The sequence below is a fragment of the Malania oleifera genome, chromosome 3, assembly GCF_029873635.1.
Source record: "Malania oleifera isolate guangnan ecotype guangnan chromosome 3, ASM2987363v1, whole genome shotgun sequence".
NCBI lineage: Eukaryota > Viridiplantae > Streptophyta > Magnoliopsida > Santalales > Ximeniaceae > Malania > Malania oleifera.
The window spans coordinates 22,815,744-22,834,981 of NC_080419.1; the positions used below are offsets into that span (position 1 = coordinate 22,815,744).

The 19,238-nt window shown below is 37.4% G+C and overlaps 2 protein-coding genes across 2 annotated transcripts; one reads left to right on the forward strand and one right to left on the reverse strand.

The window, feature by feature from the left end:
* Positions 1-1,168: 1,168 nt before the first annotated feature.
* On the forward strand, positions 1,169-12,338 carry LOC131152031 (cysteine-tryptophan domain-containing zinc finger protein 7-like). Its single transcript, XM_058103609.1, has 11 exons — positions 1,169-1,767; positions 2,919-2,991; positions 3,092-3,225; positions 3,357-3,743; positions 3,918-5,296; positions 5,558-5,958; positions 6,056-8,025; positions 8,137-8,294; positions 8,651-8,811; positions 10,411-10,568; positions 11,639-12,338. Exons 1-11 carry the CDS (start codon positions 1,672-1,674, stop codon positions 11,852-11,854), a joined length of 5,133 nt encoding a protein of 1,710 aa, XP_057959592.1. The 5' UTR covers positions 1,169-1,671; the 3' UTR covers positions 11,855-12,338.
* Positions 12,339-15,672: 3,334 nt separating this feature from the next.
* Positions 15,673-17,533, reverse strand: LOC131151203 (pentatricopeptide repeat-containing protein At4g15720). Its single transcript, XM_058102450.1, has one exon. It carries the CDS (start codon positions 17,531-17,533, stop codon positions 15,710-15,712), a length of 1,824 nt encoding a protein of 607 aa, XP_057958433.1. The 3' UTR covers positions 15,673-15,709.
* Between the last annotated feature and the right edge of the window lie 1,705 nt (positions 17,534-19,238).

The following is a 19,238-nucleotide window of genomic DNA, read 5'->3' on the forward strand; positions in this document are numbered from 1 at the left end:
TAAGAACATAATTATCAATTAAAACTTTGATTAAAATTATTTATAATTTTAGTGTAAAACATATTAGAAACTAATCATATATTTTAACATATTAATTATTGATGCAATATAATTCAATTTTAAAATAAAGAAAAAAATCATCTATTAATTATTGGATCTAAAATTATCAATATATCATCTCATGATTGTTGAACTATATGCATTGGATCTAAAATTATCAATATACCATCTCATGATTGTTAAATATATATATATATATATATATATATATATATTTAAATATCTAATACACTTATAATAAAAATAGCAATAGAAAAATTAAATGAAAAACTGAACAAAATTAAAATACATACCTCAAATTAGGGAGTTTGAAATAAAAACCTTCAATCAACGAATTGAAGGTAATTCAGACTAAATAATGCACACTAACAAATCAACCAATCAATCAAAGAATATGTATTTTCAATTCAAAAAATAATGAACTTAGGGTTTCAAAGGTCTTACCCTATCTCCCCCCTTTATAATCTTCTTCTTCAAGCAACTCTTGCTAGCAACGTTCACGAGCAGCAACGGTAACCTAGCAATGTTCACCAACGGTATAACCTGCAGCGTTCGACCTCTGCTCTCTGCTGCACTGGTGCTGGCTGCTCTGCAACGCGAAGAAAATTGAAGGAGGAAGGGGCAGAAGAATGGGTGAAGCAAATCTCACAAGAACAACTTGCAAGATTTGCCACGCGTTAGCTCAGGTAACTTTTGCGCAGCAAATCTTGCAGTTTGGTTCTATGAGATTTGTTCAACCCCGTGTTACGCGTCACCTTCCCGCTCACTAGAGTTTTAATCTCGTTACTTGGTGTTGCGAGATTTGTTAAGTCCCGTACCATGTGTCACCTTCCCACTTACTGGAACTTTAAATCTTATAGCACTAAATTGCGAGATTACGTAGACATTAGTTTGAGAATTTTTTTTTTCAATTAGAGTATTATTTAATATTTTATTTTATTTTAATAATAAAACGGAAAAAGCTCCAAAAAAGACCCATTTAAGAAGTTGGATGGATCATCCAGATCCAATGGATCTAAAAAACTGTACAAACAGAGTCCGGTTATTGGCTGCTTCCCCTCTGAACTTCAAATAAATTATAAATGAATAATATCGTCTAAAAACAGAAGGCCAAAAACATTAAAATACGGAAAAGGAAAACACAGCTCTGATCTCTGCTGTCCAACCCCAAACACGAGTTAAATTCGAAGGGATACGAGCGCGTCGAGCCGATCCAAGGTCCGAGGAAAGAGACAAGGGTGGGGAGAGAGAATTTCCTTGATCATTCGTCATACTACTCCTAAACAACGATCGTGGGCATCAAGAGCGAGTTTTGTAACACTTGTTCATAGTTTTTTGCTTAGTTCCAATGAGGGTTTCTGATTCTGCTCTTCCATGGCAGTTTCAGGGTAATCCCTTTCTGGGTTTTGCTGGGCTTTTGGAATCCTTTGGTGAGTCAGAGGATTTTTCAAGTTTGGAGTGATGTTAGATTTTAGGGAAGGAAGGGGCGGGCTAGGGTTTTGGCTCTTTATGTGGAGAGTAGGGATTGTAGCGAGAGGTTTTTACTTTTAGAGATTAGTATTCGGACTAGGTTAGTGTTAGAGTTAGGGTTTCGTGGAGTGGGAAGGGTAGATGGAAGGAACAGAGATTGAGGAAGGAGAGGCTTGCTATTACAAGGAGGATGATGACGGCACTAGCATTGACCCTGACAACGATTTCTCTTACATTGTAAGGGTTTTTGTATGTTTTACTTCAACAAGATTCATCCTTTTCCACAAACACTGTATGGTGCCACCTATTTTTCTTTGGAATGCATTGGCTTGAGACAATGACTTCCTTTTCACCGTGGTCTGGCAATTATTCAGGATATATGATTTGAATGTAGTCATAGCCACGTAAAAATAACATTACTAAAAAGTTAGAAACTCATTGAAAATGTTCCTGAATTCGAAGAGTTTGCACAAGGGATATAGGCTTCTTCTTCTTTTTCTTGACTTTTTTTTGGGAGGGGGGAGGGAGGAGGGGGAGAATGCCGCAGAAATATGGTATAATATAGTGGTGAGTGAGTGTAATACGTTAGAGTTTTTGTCTCTTGAAATCAGTCGTGAGTTAAGAAATTTTTTATAGTAAGCTGTTTGTTTTGGGGGGATGGGGTCTGGGGGTGGGCGTGGGAATTTTTGGCAGAGTTTTTGTCTCTTAAAATCAGTCGTGAGTTAGAAATTTTTTATAGTAAGCTGTTTGTTTTGGGGGGATGGTCTGGGGGTGGGCGTGGGAATTTTTGGCTAAGAGTTCTGAAGCCACCCAATCTATATTGCAATGGCAAGTTTGTTTACCTTCTACCTGGTTGTCTAGTTGCAAGAACCGAAGATAACAAAAGTCAAGCAAAAATAAACTTCACAGCTTTCTTAAGACTTAAGAGTTCAACCAACAAGCTAATAATCGAGAGAGAAAATTGAGTTGATTATTACAACTTCTAGTGGAGTGCAACAACAGATAAAGAGTAGTGTCCTCCTTTCTTTTGGGAACTTCAGTTCATTCACAATTTGAAATGGATCATCCGTGTAAGTTTTGCCAACTTTTGCGGTAGACATTTCAAGAACCCAGCAAACCCATTTGCATAAACAAATGAATGTAAACAGCAGTGTTTGGATTTTGTATCTCTTGAATTTCAGGAGGCAGTGCATGAAAACTGGTCCATTTGTGAAGTTTCCTCATGGGATGTGAATAAGCTGTCTCCTAAGCTTGCACAGATGCACTTATTCTCTTGATATGTTGATTGTGTTCTAGTTAATTATTTTTTTGGCATTTTGCCTGTAGGAATATCATCACTTCATGTTTTAACATATGTAGTGATAACTGATTTTCTTTTCTTTTTAAAGGATGTAAAGATTAAAGATGTCCTGGGTCATTTTCAAAAAGATTTTGAAGGCGGGGTTTCTGCAGAGAATTTGGGTGAGCAATCTGTAGTGGGACTTATGGATCACATGGAGAAGTGTAAGTGCGTTATTCCTACACTAGAAATAATGGTTTGGGAATTTATTCATTTTGTCAGGGGCAAAATTTGGTGGATATGGGTCATTTTTGCCGACCTATCAGCGGTCTCCTCCCATATGGTCTCATCCAAAATCCCCAGAGAGATTTCAGAATCACAGTGAGCCAAAATCTCTTGACAATCTGCCCATGGAAGTATGTGGACAAATTCCCTTTTTTTTTTTTGTAATTTTATAATCAGTTAATGAGGAGAAATACACGACCAATCTTCTGTCAGTTTTGGAAATTCTAGTTTTACTCCAGCACTGTGGTTATGTTATGTACAGGGTGCTTCCCAGAATCGTACAGCTCCCTCAAGTGCACCTGTATCTGTGAGTCATAGACCTGCTTTGTGCAATGTCAATTTATTGCATGCTTCAAGGTTCCCATCTGGGGATGTTGTAGTCAAACAAGAACAATGCTTGCCACCAAATCATGTTGTGGAGCAGCTTCCCATGGAACAGGCAACTTCACAGAGATCAGTTCCAACTGACCATAGGACACTGAAGGTTCGTATTAAAGTGGGTTCTGATAGCATTTCTCAAAAAAATGCTGCGATCTATAGTGGTCTTGGGCTTGATAATTCTCCATCTTCCTCTCTGGGGAAGAGCCCTGAGGAAAGTGGAGGGGAATTTCAGGAGACTGCAAATGAATCTCTGACCAGCATTCTTCAGGTAAAGCTTATAGGTTGCACTTCAATACATTCTATGGGCTTAAAGTATTTTTTTCCCTTTTTGGTGTGCGTAACTGTGTCTCCATATGCACTCTTCCCTCCCTCCTTCCTTTCTTCCTGTCTTTCTTTATCTTTTCTTTCTTCACCCTCTCATTTTTCTCTTGTGGTGATACAGATCATGACTACAATTCCAGTGCCTGGGGGAGTACTATTGTCACCTCTTGATGACAGCTTGCTTTGCTTGTCAAAAAAAGAAATGCTTCTGAGAAAAAGTAAACCTGCAGCTGACCTCAAGGGTTGTCAAGAACATATTGCCTTGTCAGTTGATGGGTCTGATTCCATGCGAGGGGATGGTAAGGTGCTAAAAGAGAGAAGAGTGAAGTTAGTGGGGAAAAGTAAAAAGCTGTTAGAATTGAAGCATGGGAAGGGTATAAAAATGGACAGTGAAATGAGGTCCTTCTTGAAGGGAAAAATAGATAATGAAACTCCAGATGGCAAGGAACTCCTTACTGATGGGAAACAAAAGCCTTTGTCCAAGTCAACATGTGATTTTGCTGACTTGGCAAAAGGTACTGGTAGCGGAGTTGGGGCTTCTAAGAATCCCAATAAGGATGGGGAGAAGTGCAGATCAATATTGTCTAACTTAGCAAATGAGGAGTACTTGGAGTCAATATCTGGTCAAGACAGTGACAACAGTGAAAAGCAAAAGGCTAATAGTAGTTCAGTGGGAAATATCAGAGAATGCAGAGTAGCAAATTCCTATAAGGACGGCTATGTTGATGTCGGGGAAGGTGATGGGGCTAAAAAAGATGAAAAAGTTTCTGCTCAATTTAAAGATATTTCAGATGTGTCTCAATTCAAGGAAGGTCATAATGTTGGGCCAGTAGATTGTTCAAAGAAGAAGGTTGTTCAGAAAATTGCATCCATTAGACAGAACGAAGTTAAAGTGCTTTGCAGGACAGAAAAGTCATTGTATGAGGGCAAAAGAAAGTCCAAGGGAAATCAAGGCAATGGTAGGCCAGCTGCTGATCTAGAGGAAGAAAGCTCGAGGGTTTGTTCTCCAAAAGATGGGAAAAATAATAGTTATGCCCTTTCTCCATTTAAAAGTAAAGTTCATAATTTAAAGTCCCAGAAAGATATTGTTAAGTTCAGAGGTGAGCGGAGGGAATCAAGGGGAGATTCAAAATCAAAGGGGATGGACACCCGAGTGATTCTATTGCAGAGTTCTTCTGGTGATACTCAAAAGGACTCTGCCCACAAGGGTGATGAAAGAGAACTCAAGGCATTCTTTGACAAATCAAAAGGAAGATTACAAACTAAAAAAGGTGATAAGAAGTTGACGTCAGAAGATATTGTGAAAGAGGCTCCAAATGCTGGCACTTCTTTATTAAGAGATGGACTCACTTCTGAGACAGCACCGGTAACAGTGCCTGCTGTTGTTATACAAGACAATTGGGTCTGTTGTGACAGTTGTGAGAAGTGGCGACTTCTCCCATTTGGTACAACACCAGAGCAGCTCCCGGAAAAGTGGCTGTGTAGCATGCTAGATTGGCTGTAAGTTCCATTCTGTGCTCTGTTACAGATTTGCATTAGCTTTGGTAACTAGAATGCCCAATTGATTGGTATCATGGTGTTTTGAAAAGATGAGCAAGAAATTATTTCTTTACTTCAGATGTTGTCTGTCTGTATCTCTCTCTCTCTCCCTCTCCCTCTCCCTCTCTCTCCATGCATGTGCAACCATAAATACTGGCATACACACACTTCCATGGAGAACCCTCAGAGCCTAATTCTTTTCAAAATTGATAATGTTTATAGGCCTGGAATGAACCGGTGTGACATCAGTGAGGAGGAGACAACAAAGGCTCTCAATGCACTGTACCAACTTCCACTTCCTGAGAATCAAAATAACACACACAATCATGCCAATGGAACTGCATTTGGAATAATGACAGCTGATACGCAACAGCTTGACCAAAACCACCATAATTTCAGTTCTAATGCCATGCATAATAAAGTAAAGAAGAAACATGGGTCAAAGGAAATACCGAGGAGTCGTCAACATGAATCTTTGAAAAGCAGGATCTTAAATGATGTGAACTTGTCTCATTCTGAATCAAATTTGATGAAAAAATCTAGTTTTCAGCATTCAAGTATGTCACACTACTTGGCCAATGAAAAACTTGTTCATAAACCGAAAGCGAATCAGATCAATGGAGGTATGCTCATTTTTGACTGAGATTTTTTTTTTAATTGCTGTCAGATATTTCCGTGTGACAGTATGTAATTCCTTTTGATGGGATGATGTATATGCAGGTGCAAAGCAAACAGGGGGGAAGAACAAGAGGGAAGCTGATCAAATTGTATATGGAGCTTCCAAGAAAACCAAGACAGAGGGTGCATTCTGTACTGACAAACATCAGAACTCTGAACTTGATGGGAAGCTTGAGGGGGTGGATTACAGTTCTGGTTCTGCTTTGGCAAAAAAGACAACTGGGAAGGTTACGCAGCAGCATAATGAATACTCTTATTCCAAGGATGCGAAGGGAACACTACTAGGGAAAAGAGGGGGAGACAAGGCTCATGTTTCCTTGAATGGTGGTCCAGTACACAGAGAAACATGCAATAAAGTGGATATTTATGCGAAGAAGAGGAAATTAAAGGACTGGAAAGATGAGCAGAATTATGCAGAGACAGCTCAGATTGTGCGGTGTCATATCCCAGACACCAAGGCTTCTATGAAGGAGGAGAGTGGTGAGAGTGAATTCAGGAATGGGAGGAAGTGCAGGGTGTCTAAGATGAAGGGAAAGGAGTCCAGTACAAGTAAGGGTGATGATATATCAACCAGAAAAGGTCGAGCGATCCGAGCCCCCATGTCAGGTGGTATAGTTCATCCACTTGATGGTACAGAAGAAGTAAAAAATATCAAGAAGGACCAATGGCACAAGAAAAATGGAAATGTTTTATCTCAACGAGTCCTGGATGGTGTAGATATGAAAAGGGATTTGGGATCTGGGCAAGCTTCAACCATTGCCACTTCAAGCTCTTCAATGGTTTCTGGTTCTTGTAAAAGTAGAGCTAGTTTTCAAGAAGCAAAAGGCTCTCCTGTAGAATCTGTTTCCTCTTCTCCATTTAAAACTTCCAATCTAGACAGCTGTACACCGACAAGAATGGAACTTTTAGGTAAAGTTGATGCTGCAAGGAAGGACAAAGTCTCTTCTCTCACTTGTATTGAATCCCTTGAATTTCCTGCACTCGATTATCAGGACACTGAAGGTAACAAAAAATTCAGTGGCACTACTAGGTTAAATGGTGAAACTTGTTCTGAAAATGGTAATAGCCATTTGGTGAATAATCGTCCTTTTAACCCAGAACATGGTCGGGACTCTAATGATATGCATTCTGTGGAGCATTGCTACAAGGAAGAAAGATTAACTCGGAACCATTGCCCGGAGAATGTGTTTTCGAAGAAATCTCAAAATGGCTGCTTGGTACAGTCCAAACACAGGGACAGAAGTTATACATCTGATTATAGCGGAGACAAGTTGAAGGTTTCTGACCCACCAAGTGAGCAGGAAGAAATGTATCCTCAGAAGAGCCTGAAGTATGATTCAGGTTCAGGGATTGACTCCCACCGTCTTGCTCCATTCTCTGAAATAGAAACTGATGTCAGTCACAGTTGTCCTGAACAGCCTAAAGTTAATAATAACAAGGATGAGAAGAATCATCATAGTAAGAAGGATTCTCTAGGAAAATGTTCAAACAGTAATAGGAGAGGAAATCAGTTAAAATTTGGAGTGCATGATGGTTCAGATGCTAAACCAGGTGCTTTACATTGTGCAAATGAACAAGGTTCCCTGCAGCGGAACCTGATTCAGAATAGCAAGGCTGAAATATCTTCTAACCAGTTTCCTGGGAAGAAAACCAATCCTATGCAAATGGAATTGAAGGATGGGAAGTTACAAATAAACCTTCAATACGAAGATAAAAGAGAAACATTGGCTCGGCGTTCCCAATCAGTGCTAGGGTCCCAGAAAGGAGGATCCTTTGAAGCAGTTTCAGCTGATGTCTCTGTCAGTGGCGATGTGTCTAAGGTGTTGAAACAGCATGGCTATGCTGGTAATGAGAGTGGACTGCACTGTCATTTAGGGCATCTTCCAGCTAATCAGCATAGGTTGAGGGATGTCAGTGCCCTAAATCCATTGAGAAAGGGTTCTTCTTCGCAGAATGCCACTGATGCTCTGATAAAAGCAAAACATCTCCGTGACTATGCTGATCGTCTCAAGGTTTTCTAATGCTCTTTCTTTTGCTTCTGGTTTTTATTTCTTAACCTTGATATCCTGTTTGGCTTTTTTTCCTTGCTCTAACTATTGATAATATTTCATCATCTATCATAGAGCTCTGGGTTTGCTTTTGAAAGTAATGAAATGTACTTTCAATCTGCTTTACAATTTCTTCGTGGTGCTTCACTTATGGAAACTTCCAACGGTGAGAGTGACAAACATGGGGACATGACTCCAATGCAAATGTATGGTGCTACTGCTGAAATTTGTGAGTAAGTAACAAATTTTGAAGCTGGATCAATAAGTTTTTATTGAAGTTTGGGTCTCAACTTAATTAGGAGCACTGCCAAAATTGTAGATACACTGTTGCATTGCTTCCTCTAATGTAGTATGGATGATATTTTTTGTGGGGGTAATTTTAACTGCCACACTGGCACATGGTCTCCCCTACTCATATGTAGCTGCTTGGAGATTTACTCAGTTACTCTGCAATGGAATTCTAAATAATTGTGGTTGGCTAATTTTGTTATATCCTCGTAGACAGAATGATCTAGAGTTAATATATCTAAATTGCAAGCTTCTATTTTCCAACACTATAGGCTGTATGCTGAACTTCTTAAATTCACAGATCCTGTGCCCATGAATATGAGAGACGCGAAGAAATGGCTGCTGCTTCCCTGGCCTATAAATGCATAGAGGTGGCATACATGAGGGTGGTTTATTGCAAACATTCCAGTACAGGCAGAGATCGGCATGAATTGCAAGCAACTCTACAAATGATACCTCATGGTATTATATTCAAAGTCATGGTTTATGCACATGCCTTTGATGCACGTGTGTTTAAATTCCACATCTTCCTTTCTAGTGTCGTACCCTTTTTCATTAGGCTATGCTTATATTTACTATATAATGTGCAAACTACAAAGCTGATGTAAACTTCATATCCTCATAATATGTTGCACGTTATTGCACGCATAACTTAGGTGTAATAATTGGGTTTATAGACTGGTGAAGCAAAAAAGTAAGGGTCTGTTTATTTGTGGAAAAAAATTTTCATATCCATTTTTAGTTTTCCAAAGAATTACAAAAAAATAGCTAATTCTTCAGTTTTACAACATTTATATATAAAAAAAGAAAAAAAAGTTAGAAGTTTTGGAACTATTTTCTTGTGGAAATAGTTTTATTTTCTATTTCTAATTTTTCAAATAATTACAAAAATGCCACCTTGCTTTTCCAATTTTCGAAATTTATATAGATAAGTTGGGAAATATCTTTTTGTTATCTTCTAGATTTCCGATTTCTTACTTAATGTTTGGGAGCATGTAATTCAGCTCTTGGATTTGGGTGAATTATGACAAAATATACTAATATGTATAAAATTGTATTGAGTTTTGTCTAAATTGACACAAAGTCAAAATCCAAGCCCTAGTATCGATGATTCCAAACACTACCTTATATAATTTTTGGAAAATTGAATTTTTTTTTTTTGTATTTATTTTGAAATTACAAAATGGAAAAGTGTTTTTTTTTTTGCACAACTAAACAAACTCTTTATTTCTACCTTTTTAATACAAATCTTAGAAAACTAAAAAATAATCTGGATTTTTTTATCATTGGAAAATTAGAAATGGAAAATGAAAAATGTTTTCCGTAACTAAGCATGCCCTAAATATTTTTGTTTTTTAGTAGCATATAGATGAGGTGTACTTGTTATTGTAGTATTATGATTTTTTAAACTCTTAGTTACTGGATATGGTGTAGTTATTAAATTTTATAGAGGCTTGCATTACTTGATAATGGGAAACTGAAGAGCTTTACTGGGAATGGACAAGTGATTCTATTTTAATTCAACTTTTCACCTATATGCGTAGTCATGTAGTTGTGTGTGTGTGTTATATATGCGCAAGTGCTTGCTTTTCTAAATAGAACATAGTTCTGGAAAGCTTTTCTGTGGTATCTGATTAGCTTGTGGGCCATCGGTACACACACACACACACACACACCTATATCTGTATGATTCACACATGCACACAGACACATATTGATAGAAGTCTATTGGTGCAAGTATAAAATAAAGAGGTTTAAATTAGTGTTGAATATTTGAGCATATGCATTATTTACGAGGCATGGATAATAGCTACTCTCCATTTTGGATCCATTCTTTGAGGATGGTGTTTTATTCTCTTAGTGTTGATGTAACATTGAGTCAGACACCCCAGTAACTACTGTGGCCCTTAATGTTTGAACGGGAACCACCTTGTGTCTTATTGTGTTCCTCCTGTCTTGGCCAAGTAAACAGTACATACCTACATTATGTGGAAATGTATACCTCTGTATTTTTGAAGCTATTTTTTAAAAAAAGCAAATGACTCTTAAATAATTTCTTAGGTGAATCTCCATCATCTTCTGCGTCAGATGTTGATAACTTGTACAATCAACCAGCAGTGGATAAGTCTGCTGTATCAAAGGGTATCAGTTCTCATATTGCTGGAAACCATGTCATTGTTGCTCGAAACCGCCCCAATTTCATTCGGCTCCTTGACTTTGTAAGTTGATTCAGTTCAATATACTATCATCGTAATGCATATTTGTTTGGAAATATGGCTAAGGGAAACTGGTCTGGGCACAAAGATGCAAATCACTTAATTCTAGTCAGCCAGTCTGGACATATTGTGATATTTTATGAGGATGCCAGTGTGCATGCGTGTGTATGGGAAATCTGCAAAAATCCTTCTTGTAATGGACAAAATTGTTGTGAATGGGAATGGTCTGCCTCTGACCTAAGTGCATGTATTGCAATTCTAGGAGTACGAGTTTTGCATTAAAAGACGAATATATTTTGTCAATTGATAAATTATGAAAACTTGTTTGATATGTTGTCCAGCCTTCCTGAATTTCTATATATTGCTTTCCTTGAGATTATGATGTGAGACTCAATTATGTGCATTTTTCCCTAGTGATTTTGACAATGGCCATATCAAGAGAACGTTTTAGAAGGGCAAATTATTTGCATGTAAATAATTCTAGCACAAGCCTTGTGCACCATGATGATGGTAAATCATTGGAAATGCCTACAACGGCGGAGCACACATGGACAAGAATCATTCATATGATAGGTACCAATAGCATTAGTGGACAACCAACAATCATGATTCTGATGCACGTATATGGAATGGATTTACTTGTTTTATTAATATGACCAAGCAATAAAACATTCATAGGGGAAATTTACATATGGACTCGTTAGCATCAGAGAAAATAACTTTTTATTAATGGTTAAACTAACTGGTTCTACAACTTTAAATTACCCATGGTATTAGGGTAGGTCAGCTTTGGGAAATCTCAGGCATCAATTTTGGTGTAATAAAAAAAGTCTAGTGAGGTTTCTCATATTTATACTTTCCATTCTAGAGCTTGGTTATTGGAAGACTTGTATTGGGCTACACCAACCATAATTATTGATTTCTATGGATGGTTGGACCTTGCTTGTTTTTGTAAGGGCTAAGGCTAAGGATGGTAAACTCTCACAAGTTTGATGTGCCTATTCTGTCCCTTTAGCAATGTTTTTATTGTGGTGATCTAAAAGGTCAATATTTGAAATGTGATTGGTTTGCAGACACAGCACGTAAATTTTGCAATGGAGGCTTCAAGAAAATCACAGAATGCTTTTGCAGCTGCTAATGAAACCCTAGAAGAGTCACAGAACGAGGGGATCTCTTCTGTTAAAAAGGTCATTGATTTCAGCTTTCAAGATGTAGAAGAACTCGTAAATTTGGTTCAGCTTGCAATGGGGGCCATCAGCCGTTCAGGTTTCGGTGGAAGTAGAGATTAAGAGCCCTGTATATATTCTTATTTTTCTGGTCCATTTCCCCCAATCAGCTGGCATCAGGAAAAATATTAGGGGATAGGAAGCCTTTGAAGACTTGCAGCTTGGCTTCCCAAGAAGAGACAGGTCTTTGAGAGCTCGTTACTTCTCTGTACATGTGTACAAAGTGAGATTGATTTGAAAATTTTGTTATGTATTCTTTGAATGTTCAGCTTAATCTTGACTTGGATAAGGGCATGGCATGCCCAACCTAAAGTTTCGTTGGTTGGGAAAAAGAGATGCAGTTCTTACTGGTTCAGAAACAAATCTGGAGGTTGTGTAATATTGCAGTTTTATTTTTTTTATTTTTATTATTTTTTTCTTTTTTACGAAAATTTTTGGCTCCATTTATTTGGAGCTAAAGGGAGAAATATTTAGAGATCGAAAATGCTAGGCAACTGATTCGAGGAGATTGGTTTCTAATATAGTTATGACCTTTCAATTTTCTCAAGGACATTCTCTTTTTGTTACAATTATTATTTCTATCTTTTTGATGGGGCAAAAAAATGCTTCTATGTGAATTTTCTCTATATTTTTTGTAAAAAAATGAGTTCTAGACCAATTCTATTGGATTTCTTAGTTCCCAAGGTTATTGAATGTTCAGGTTTCTGATAATTCACCATTGTTTAGAGGATCTCTAGTCATTAATTATCTGATATCAAAATTACCATTAGGGTGGATTTCGTGTGGTCATATTTTGTAGAGTTTCCTTTTATAAAAGTTGGAAATTAGTAAGTGGTGCTGTAATTAAGAAATTGGAAGGACAAGAAATTTTGCAAACATCTGCATGGATTCCACAGCTTTGGAGATTTGGTTGTCGCCTTATGATCACGGTTTGTGAGGTTTCTGACATTTTAACATTGCAAGAATTTTGTTGTACTTTTGATGTTGTGAATTGTGACTTTTCCTAACTGTTGCCTTTTGATATGAACAACAGGGCAGTATCTGTTTATTAATGCATCAATAAAATCTGTTGAGGTTTATCCGAGGATGTATCCAGTCTTTTGCTGCTTTTCAGCTTCCAATTCTTTCAGCTTGTGTTGCAAATAGATTTTACAGGTGAGGATATACTTTCATTTCTGACTAAATACGCATGCACACACGTCAAAGGAAGAATTATTTTTTGTAGGTATGTAAGCGCATGCGCGTGTGGGTGCGTGTTTCAACATATTTCCCCTCATTTGCTTTTTAAGCAGTTATGAGGTTTGGCCTTCAGATGGATTTGAATATTTGCCGAATCATCTAAATACACATCTGCTTTTTCTTTTTCCTTTTTTTTCTGCGTCTTGGCTGCCAAATCATTATCATAGAAAATTCACTAAATCTTGCACAACAGCTCTATACTACATGACTACCTCAATTGGGTCCATTTGTTGCATGCACAGCATTTGTAGTTTTGGTAGATTATGATTTTGAAACTCATGTATGCTTAAATGTTCCATGGATGATTAGTTAGCGAAGTGCATGCATTTTAACATGACGAAGATACAGTGCATCACTATGCAATGTGAATTGAGAAACATTTTTATGAAATGAGTTTCTGAAACTGAGGAGCTGGGGATGCATTATAGATGATTTATAGGAACTGACAAGGCCAGGTTGGAGTGGTTGCATTAGATATTTAGGCTGAACCTCTTTTTTGTTCTGCTAAAATAATATGGCATTCTATTTTACACTCTCTCCAATGGCCTTTTATCATCTCTTTTCCCCTCTTCTCCCCCCCCCCCCCCCCCGGCGCGGCCCTGCCCCCAAACCCCCACGAGAAAACACAGTAAATCACGTTGAAGTAGCTTGTTTTGCTTGTTGTGAAATCCTTTTTTTTTTCCCCAAATATTACATGGTCACTAATCATCCTGATGCGAGTAGTAGTGATCTTTATTGTGGTGGTGTTGATTTATGTTCTTGTCATATTTCTTGTTGCTTTTACTTTAGACAGAGTGGCCTGTTTGGCTGTTTTCATTCCGGGAAGATAGGAAGCTGTCCTGGTTTCTACACAGTTTCTGTTCTTTCTGTTCTGGGTTTTTGGTTGTCAGAAGGATAGGTTGATGAAGTTAATCTACTAACATTGAGTTTGGAGCTATGGGCTGCGAGTTTGGATTTCAAAACAATTTTGTTTTGAATTTATAAAATCACACATCTAATCAGTTGCAGGGTTAGATGCTGCTTGAAATTTTGGGGAGAAAAAGGAAATATAAAATGGTGGGGTTCTCTGTTGCTGGTCTTTTATAGAGGTAAGTTGAGTGGAGTCCTTGCAAATATACTCTATCACTTTTCTACCTTGTGGTTTTCAGGCCAGTGAAAAGGTTATTGGTATGGGATTCCAAGCAGCAGCAGCCATTGTGCAGGATGAAACTTTAGAAATCACAGCTTTTAGATTTTCATTTATTGAAATGTTTTATAGATTGGAATGTATGAACACTATTGTTACCCTGTTCAGAGTGATGGTAGCTTTCCTCACTGTAAAATGCTCACCAAAAACATTTCAGTTGTGTAATAGAAGCAGGCTATTTTTGTTTTGTTATGCAATATCTCGTTCTGTAATATAAGTAGGATAAAATCAATCAATAATTCTTTCTTTCTCTCTCTCTCTCTAACACAAACTAGGTATCATAAAAGTTACTCGTTTACTGAATGTTTGGTACATAGAAATTAAATGAAATCAAATTTGTCTCTTGATTTTGTCATTCGTTTTATTTGAATTTTTATTTTATTTCTTTTCTACCCAATTCTATTCTACAAAACAAACATGACATTGTGGTAATATTACGTCTTCCCAGTTTGAGAAATGTATGTGCTCTATGGATACGAAAAGATTCTCAAATCCTATTCCTAGGCTCCATTACATCTAATGATTTTGTTTGAAAAAAAACAAAAAGACAAAAAGAAAAAAATTTAGTATTTTATCTTGAGAAGTAGTATTAAAAGTGATTTTTTATTTTTTGAATTTTACTAAGAATTAAAAAAATAAATAAAATGATAATGATATGAAATTCAAAATTTTGATTATGATCTTTTTTACTTTCTTTGCTAACCAATTATGAAAAGAGTAGATTTTTCATATTTTTCTTTCATCTACATTTTTTTTTCTTCAAATTTTAATTTGAAGCTCCAAACAGGGCCTGGTGGATGGAAAATGATGCACTTTGATGGTGCAAAGCATTAAGGTTAGATTGATTTTTACAAATAATCCAAGACTGGGTTTCCAAGTGGGCTCATGATTTTGGTTTGGAAATCTATTCCCATGATTGGTTTCATAGCAATAACGCGGAACGGGAAAAAGGTTTCCCGACGGACCTTTGGATGGAAAAGGGATTCCCGACGGACTTTTGGATGACATATCTGTGATTCCAGCTTGGAAGCTGAAATTTCTATTCATTTCGTGGAATTGTTACTCATTTTTCATTTTATCAAAATACCCTTGAATAATTACTTACTATAATATGCTTATGAATAATCTTCTTTTTTCTCTTTCTTTTTTCCCTTTTCCACATTCATCCCCTCTCTCCCTGTCCCCTCCATCTTACAACAGTCATGCAGTTGTATTGTTGCAAAATCAACACCCTTTTCTTCACAATTTATGGACATTTTAAACCCACAGGTTCCACAAGTGTTTGGGTTTCTGTCGGGTTCATGGTTGGCATCTCTAGGGTTCCCTTTTGTTGAGGATTGCAAGGGCCTTGGTTGCTGATCAGCATTAGTGGAAGGATTGAGGGGTGTTCGATTTGCGCATTACAAATCTTAAATGGAGTTTGGTTGAAGGCAATTAGCTTAATGTCTTTAGGTTATGAGCTTGTATATGTAATTATCTTTGTTGAACGATCATCACCAAAAATCATTGCAGGTGCAACACCCATTCTTAAAATGATGAAATCTGTTCACATCTCTCACCACAATATCCCTCTCCATAATGTGACTAATGAGCTTGAAAGCCTCATGACAGTCCCTACACATTCTCAAGTTCTTCATCACTCTAATGGTCATTCCTTTGGGCATACTCAACAATGCAAAGCCCAATGCCAATCTCTCACTGTGCAAACCCACAATTTCCTCGTTGGCCTCCTCTTCCACTTCTACAAACACCAAACCCACACTCCCTCCCACATAACCTCTTTCCTTCATTCTCCTCTCCAACTCCCTCAACAAGCTCAACACCTCACTTCCTCGTGGACATGAAGACACGTCCCCAGCATAGAACACGTAACTCGAATCCTTATTCTCCACCCAACTGCAACCGGGTTCCTTGTGAACTCCCTTATGCTTCATCTCGGATCGAATGCCATATACATTCTCCCATTTCCCGGCCAACGCATAAGTGTTTGACAAAGTAACATATGCAGCTGCTACTTGTTGGTTTGATTCTATTAGCCATTTGCTTGCTTCAACGGCAATATCTACTCTTCCATGAAGCCTGCTGGCTGAAAGAAGAGTCCCCCACAAGAGAGCCCCTTCATCAGGTTTTAATACTTCTACAGACTTTGCTAACTGGTAAGCCTCATTAAGACGGCCAGATCTGCTGAGCATATCAACGACACATGTATAATGCTTTGCATCAGGCATAATACCATGCTCTTTGTACATAAGGTTCAAGTGTTTGAGGCCCTCATCAACAAGACCTGAATGGCTACAAGCATACAATACCCCAACAAAGGTGACATCGTTAGGTTTTATTCTTTTTCTAAGCATTTCTTTGAAGAGATAAAGTGAGAATGCTCCGAGGCCATGCTTTGCTGCCCCTACAATCATCGAAGTGTAAGGAATCACCGAGGGATTGGGAATCATCTGAAACACCTTATTACAATAACTAATGGACCCACATTTCGCATACATGTCAACAAGTGCACTTGAAACTACATGGTTCAAATCATGCCCACGGCGAATCACGACTCCATGTGTGACTTTCCCAGAGACTAGCCTCCCGAGGCTTGCACAGGCACTGATCGCACTGGCCAGCATGAAATGGTTTGGGGCGTCCAACACTGAATGGTTGAATTGCCTAAAAAGTTGGAGTGCATTATCCCCTTGTGCGTTTTGCCCAAGCACAGCAACCATTGAAGTCCAAGAAACAATGTTTCTACAACTCATTGAGTTGAAAACCCGAAGAGCTTCCTCCACTTCATTTGATTTCCCATACATGTCAATGAGGGACGAGCAAACCACAAGGTTAGATTGAAAACCAAAAGTCTCAACCTGGGCATGGAGTTTCTTGCCAGTTCTAAGGTCAGCGAGGATCGAACAGGCATTAACCACGGTTGCAAATGTAAAAACATTGGGCATAACCGACCTTCGGGGCATTTTTGTAAAGAGCCAAAGGGCCATTTTGGGTCGACCAGTGTCGACAAACCCAGCCATGAGGGAAGTCCAGGAGACAACATTTGGTTCGGACATTTCATCGAACAGGTGGTGGGCATCATTGCTTTTTTGAAGTCTTGCGTAGCCGTTGATGAGGTGGTTGGTCGTGAAGGTGTCGTCCAAGAATCCAGATTTCAGAACGTTGGAGTGGGTGGCGGTTAAGGATTTGAAATCGCCGCAATCTTGAAGCTGTTGAATGAAATGGGCTTTGGAGTGAAAAGATGACCGTTTATTCTGGCGAGAAAGGCAGTAGGAGGTGAGGGTAAATAGGACATTTCGACCTTCTGGCTTATTCATTTGTGGCAAAGTGGCTTCGGGTGAAGCCACTTGACAAATTTTTAAAGGGCATTTTGGTCTGCTTGCTGGCCTATAATCCAATGTTAATTTAATGTATGAATAAGGGGTGAGAGGTAGGGATGAACCCTTTTTCTTTTCAGGAAAGGATTTCTATAAATTAATAAAAAACCTGCTATAAATTGAAATTTGATTTATCAGTAAAATAGCATTTGTAAATTACATATTTAAAAGCTAAATAAGGTCCTTATTTATAAAACTTCAATAATAACTTATTGTGATTTTGATTTTAAAAATAAAATAAAACTAAATTAATCAATTATAACTTTTTTGAATAATTAATTAAATACAACAACAAGAACAGTGGCAATGAAAAGCCTTATGTCCTATTAGGTGAGATCGGTTACATAAATCTTTTTCCGCTAATTCACTTGATTAAAATCATTTTCTTCTATTAGATTAAAAGCTATTAAATCCTTTTTCACTACCTCATTCCAAGTTATTTGAAGTCTGCCTCCATTCTTTTTCATGTCAAATACAATAATTAACTCACTCCTGCTCACAGGTGCTCTACCAGGTTTGCGTTTTAAATGCTCAAACCATCTAAGCAGTTCCTCTCTTATCTTGATTTTAATTGGTATTATGTCTAAATTATTACGCATATGCGTATTTCTTACTTTATCATTTAATGTTAAACCGCTCATCCACCTTAACATTCGTATCTCAACAACTTTTATTTTTTATATATGTTTTTTAGTTATTCAACATTTTAAACCATAAAACATTATTGATCTTATAACCATTTAATAAAACTTTCATTTTAATTTTAAGGGTATTCTATGGTCACACAATACACGTGACACATTCCTCCATTTTACCCAGTTTGTTTTAATTCTATGTGCTACATTTTATGTAGGATTTATATCCCAAAGGATATGTCCCACATGAATGATATAAGTCCCACATGTAGGGTATGTGTCCCATATGATAAGGATATGAATTAATGGTTGCATGAGTTAACTAAAAGGTTAGTTTATTTAATATGAGAAATTAATGGTGGAAATTTGAAGAGATTCTTATACATAAATATATGTATATATATAAAATATTAGCTACTATTATGGGGAGTAGTTATAAAGGCACACTATACATCAAGCTAAGCTCTAAGTGTAGAAAAAGAGAGCTAAAGAAGAGAAAGGAAAAACTAAGCTCATAAGCCCTAAGGGTTAGCTACATGGTGATGTTAGCTACAAAGAAAAGATAGGAAGAAAGGAATTGTCCTCTCTTTACCTCTACTTCTCTAATTATCAAGAGATCTCATAGATCTGGTGAAAGAAGGAAAGAGAAAGAGGAAAAGTGGAAGAAACGATTTCTTCAGAATCTCCGGGTGTTCTTCTAGATAGGTTCGATACGGCCGATTCTGGTATGTGAAGTTTATAGTTTATGATTTATTTATTTTTCGCATAAAGGTTATTGATGTGAAGATCATGATAATTGAAGATCCTTGACTGCAGTATATTTATGAAATTTTTCCTAAAAAAAAATAATAGCATCTAAAAATTTTCTTACACGTGGTATCAGAGCGAAGGTTGAAATTATCATGATCTTCCTTTCATGATAAAGATCGTTTCTTTTAACCCCTTACAATCTTATTATAGGTTCGTGTGAAAATTTGTGTTCATGATATTTTCTGGAATCGAATTAAAGA

What these genes read in the sequence shown, in the direction of transcription:
- LOC131152031 (XM_058103609.1), top strand. Translation starts at nt 1,672, where the DNA reads ATGGAAGGAACAGAGATTGAGGAAGGAGAGGCTTGCTATTACAAGGAG. An exon ending in ACAACGATTTCTCTTACATT is followed by an intron (nt 1,768 to 2,918) that starts GTAAGGGTTTTT and finishes TTCTTTTTAAAG; the next exon opens with GATGTAAAGATTAAAGATGT. An exon ending in AGCGAATCAGATCAATGGAG is followed by an intron (nt 5,959 to 6,055) that starts GTATGCTCATTT and finishes ATGTATATGCAG; the next exon opens with GTGCAAAGCAAACAGGGGGG.
- LOC131151203 (XM_058102450.1), bottom strand. Translation starts at nt 17,533, where the DNA reads ATGAATAAGCCAGAAGGTCGAAATGTCCTATTTACCCTCACCTCCTAC.